The sequence below is a fragment of the Acanthisitta chloris genome, unplaced genomic scaffold (assembly GCF_000695815.1).
Source record: "Acanthisitta chloris isolate BGI_N310 unplaced genomic scaffold, ASM69581v1 scaffold1623, whole genome shotgun sequence".
In the NCBI taxonomy this organism is placed as follows: Eukaryota; Metazoa; Chordata; class Aves; order Passeriformes; family Acanthisittidae; genus Acanthisitta; species Acanthisitta chloris.
In genome coordinates, this window is record NW_008664153.1 from 181,641 (window position 1) to 186,678 (window position 5,038).

At 40.4% G+C, this 5,038-nt stretch overlaps 1 protein-coding gene across 1 annotated transcript in view; it reads right to left on the reverse strand.

Moving 5' to 3' along the window:
* LOC103798922 (attractin-like protein 1) overlaps window positions 1-5,031 on the reverse strand; it is a gene marked incomplete at both ends in the record, with an annotated part of 177,051 nt that extends 172,020 nt beyond the window's left edge. Inside the window, 2 exon segments of the mRNA XM_009071208.1 lie at window positions 4,786-4,943; window positions 4,945-5,031. Coding sequence (XP_009069456.1) covers window positions 4,786-4,943; window positions 4,945-5,031 — 245 coding nt within the window.
* Window positions 5,032-5,038: the final 7 nt, after the last annotated feature.

Below are 5,038 nucleotides of genomic sequence, written 5' to 3' on the forward strand. Positions count from 1 at the left end.
AGATTTAATCAAAGCGAAGCATGAAGGATAAAGTCGCCCCTCTTCAGAGCAGCATAAACTCCAACTGGCTGGAGCTAAAGCAACTTTTTTCTAAAGATCTCTTCTTACACAACATTATCATTCATTTACAATTTGCAATTTAAGGACACTTTCCTTGCATGAGTCATTATGCAGATAGCAGAATTCAGAGTTTTAGACAGAAATAAGGATTTTGCCTGGAATAACAAAATTCGATACCCTTCTAACATTTCAGCTGTAAATGTGCTTGTACTTGGAACTTCTTTTGCCCTTCAAGAATGCAGAATATTTTATGGGAGCTCTAGAAACTAATGCGAAGATGCAGAAGGAGAACATGTAGAAGGTAATTTAGAAGTGCAACAGGAACATCAAGACAAGGTTTAATAATCAAAGAGATTCATTGCTCTTATTCTCTCCATAACAACTGGGTATCTAGGACTAGGTAAAGCAGATTAACTGAAGCATCAGTACTCAAAAGGTGCTCACCTACCCTGTACAGTCTGCTTCATTACACATGCTAATTGGGACTCAGTTATCAAATAAACAATGATAAGCATCTGAAGACACACCTCATTTTTCAAAGGCAGCATTTTAGAAATGGCTATTTCCAGTACTTGATACTCAAAAACTTAAGAAAAGCAATTTCATGCACAAGTTTTTCTCCAGTGCTCTTCCACACACAAGTGTACAAAGTAGAGCTAGAGAAAAATTCCTACAGCCTGAAGCCTTTTTTTTGCTTTAAGAAGTCATTCTGTGAGTAGCAAAACTAATGAAACCTGTTTTCCTGTGCTGCTGCATGTCAACACTGTTGACTTTGACATCTAAATATGTAGAAGACGTGACAGCATTTCCTGCTGTCACATCTTCCTAGTCCTGCTGGGCCATTCATAATATTTATGACCCTGAATTCCCTGGAGTCTCATAACACAACTGATTTAGGCAGCCCTTCCCTCTCCCTTCTGCCCAAACTCATATCATCATGAAAACTGCAATTGACCAACAAATTCAAAGGTACAGGACAGGGGAAGAAAGTGGCAGATGTAGATTAAAAGTTTTGTTTTCCTAATAAATCAACCTAGCAAAACCAAGTTGAACACTGTCCTCTTATGCTTGTGGATTTGTTTACATCTTGGGAACCCTGCTGCTTGAAGCTCCCTTCTATAAAAACAGAACCTGCTCACCCATGGGCTTTCTTATCTTTCACCTGGCAGAAATCCTTTCCCCTCTCTTTTTATAACTACATTTCCCTTTTTTATTTTGACTTTTAAACAAGTTTCTGCATTCTGTCAGAGCAGAGGGGAAGGGAACGAAGGGGAAAAAAAAGTTTTAAGAAAATTGAAAATAAGTCATAAAGTCAGAATTGCATTCAGATATCCAATCTGTACAGAGTGAAATAATTGACTGCCCGGCAGAGAAGAGGCCCAGATGATTCTGAGAAGTGACTGGCATGCATGTGAATGCACTGCAGTAAAAATACCAACATCTCCATTTCTATAACGACTCCTCACATGCTTTACAATACAAAGGGTACATACAAAAGTTGGTAAATAAGAGCAATAAAATGGTAAAATGGTGCTAAACAATCTTTTCCCCCATTTTTCCCCCCCCCCACCCTTCTTGCATGCAGTCCAGAGCAACATTTGCAAAGTAGTCTACTGACTACAATGCAGTCCTCCTATAAGGAAAAGCAAGGTTACCACAGTATTGTCAATCAATTCTGACACCTGCTTACGAAGATTGATTAATTATTTTTGATGTCTCTCTGCTACGTTATTGTTTCTCAGTCTAGAAAAGAAACACAACAAAGCCAAAAATACCACACATCTCTCGCTAAAGAATTAATGGTCCCAAGTTACCCCCAGGCAGAGTCTTTCTTCTCTTACAATAATGTTTCTGGTGCTTGCTAATGCAAATCGCTCATTCCCAGAGCAAAAATAACCATACTTCACTTACATGACGAAAAATAATGTGTATTTTCAAGTGGTTTAAGCCTACCCTTGACACTTTTTTTTCTTCAAATCATGTCATGACAGAAAACAGGTTTTACACGTGTCCAATTTAGGCCATTAAAGTTCTATTTAAATCTTGGGTAACAGAGACACGCGCAGGCACTTCAAACAGCTGCAAGTTTGAAACGATGTAAACGTTGAGAGTAATAGACAAGGTTCTATTAACATGTGTATAGAGTGTGTCTACGACCCGTGAACTGGCTGTTAACGCAGTTTAACAGCCAAGCACACTTTTCAATCTTTGTCATTCTGAAGCAATTTTCATAATAATTCTTACTGACAGAAGCAACTGCTGCAAAAGTGAAGTACATCCAACAGAACTTGTCAAACGAAGGCGCCACTGCTGCACAAGTCCAGACAAGGCTACTTAAGGATAAAGCTTCACACTTCACAGACAAACAGAAACAAGATGCAAATGTTCCACGACAATAAGTCAAACCATCAACTCCCACTGCGGTCAGAAAGGTCCTCAATCACCTAGCCATCAGGTAGACTAACATTCTTTCTCCAGCTTTTCAGATTGAAATACATGGATGGAGCTCCACTCATCACCCATTCATCCATCTCAATTTCCAGGATTCAAAATGCAACCACTCCGAGCTGCTGCCTGTGTAGTACGACACGTTTAATATATTTCACTCCAGCCCCAACTCACGAAGCTTGAATAGCTTTAAATCTTAGAATGCTTATTTTCATTGCAGAGTACACGTTGCTTCTAAGAATAAAGATGAGCTATACAAGACACTGCTATGAAAATGTCCTCAGTAAAAAAAAAATGGGTCTCCAACAGCTTCCTTCCGTACTAAAAATCGTAATGCAGACATCACTGTCATTTCTAAAGTTAAGCATGAAAGAACACAGAGGAGCTCATGAGAAATCTGTTCTGCTTTCACCAGAACTCCTAACAGCACATCAATTAAGCACTGTGTTGGCTCAGTTCAGGAGAGATGGCCTTTCAACATTCAGGCAGAACTTCCTCTAGGTGGGGATGGATTATTAACTTTGTACCAGAAGAGAAAAATGTAACCACTGTGCTTCCTCACTTTACAAACACCACCAATGTAAAGAAACATCAATGTTTTAACAGACAAGCAAGAAAATACCTGTAAATACAGGATAAAGGCTCCAATAACCATCCAGAGAATATACCAATTCACAACAAACTTTGCAATTTAAGAAATTACAATTTGCTTTGACCCTTGCACTGTTAAGAGTCCGTTGTGAGTAGCACCAAGACAAAGGATACAAGTAATCTCTTTAAAGCAGGGAAATAATAGCTCTGCAGATCCACATACACAAAGAAGATTCACCTGGGCCTCCTCTCACTCTGTCTCACCGCAATTAGCCCAATGTTCCACAAAACAGAGCAGGACAGACCCCAAACCCTCAATACACACAGACAACAAATGGCCAAAAACCTTATTTAAAACATTATTTAAAACCTTATTATCAAGTTCATATGCAGAAAAGAGGTGTTATATTGCATTGTATTAGCTTTATAGCTCCGTTATGATCATACTGATGGAACAATCCACCAAATATTACCAGTGAATTGTTTCTCTCTCTGCAGCATGTACATTACTTCAGCCAATATGTCTGACTTCAGCTACTCCTTAACTTCCTAAGCTGACAAGTTACCGGATTTACTTTATTTATTTAGGAATGAGTGACCTTGTATTAAATGTTTAAAAGAGATGTAAATCTTATAGCTTAATTTCAGTACTCCAGAGAAAAAAATACCTGAACTTAGACACGTTTTTAAAATAGACTGTTATCGATATTTAACCTATAAAAAGTAATTTTCCAAAGACAGAATTTGAATCCTCAAAGACACAGCCTCAACAATGGATTGCTATTAGTTAGGTATTAGAACACTTAGCAGCTATATATGTCAACACACTTAATAAATAGAGTTCCTGCATCTAAGGGGGGTTTTACAAGGGAATTAAATGAGATGTCCTGTCCAAGATTATATGGCAAAATAACAGCAAAGAGTATTCTTCACAGCCAGTCTTTACACTGACACCAAAGGGGGCAGGAGAAAAGTGACAGCCCTATAAATTAAGTCTTCTTTCCCACTACATATAGAAAAGCAAGTGTCAAGATGTGCTTCCTTCTTACTGATCAATGACTTGGTATCACATCTACTCTTAAGAACGAGGCTGTAGCTCTAGCTTTACTGAGCACTCACTCCTTTGCAAAAATATGTTATTGTTTTATATTTACCAATCTCTCCTGCAAACCTTGTCATGAGGGATGTATGTTTCACTCAGCTGCACTTATGGTGTCCTGAACGTAACTAATGTCCACTTAGTCAAAACACTTGAAAGAAAGGAAGACTGGAATGAGCTAAACATTTTCGCTCTCGAGAAGGAAAAAGTCATTAAAATCCACTACTAATTTTTGCTCCCTGGGCAGTCCCATGAAGTGCGAGTGTCATTTCCATGACACTTCCAGAAGGGACAGCAGCGACACAGCTTTAGGCCGGTTTCTCCGTCTCTCAGTTCCCATGGAGTGGAGCAGCCTATTTTCAGCGGTAAGTCAGCAGGTAGAATCTTCCTTCGGAAGACTAGCTCCCGTGTTCCTAAGCGGTGTAGGAGCCTGTTTCCTCCTCAACTCCTGCCACATACTTCCACCACCCATGAACAAAAATCATAGCGACACGAACAAACCAAACAAACAAAAACCAGGCAAGTGAAAACGACAGGGAAAGGGTGCAGGGATGAGAAGGAGAAAACCGTAATAAGCAAAGACTTACTTGAACCTGCCCTGGCAGTGCTGGCACTGGTCTCCCACCCAGCCCTGGTCGCAGACGCAGGTGGAGTTGACACAATGACCCGAGAAGCAGGAGATTTTGTCGCAGGACTTAGACTGGGACACCTGGGCATAGAGAGCCAGGTAGAGGAAGCCGTAGAAGGAAGAGCAGCCAGCTGTTCACATCCAGGAGCGAGGCGAAGCAGCAGCAGCAGGCGGAGGGGAAGGGTCTGCCCGGGGCCGCGGGGGCAGCGCCG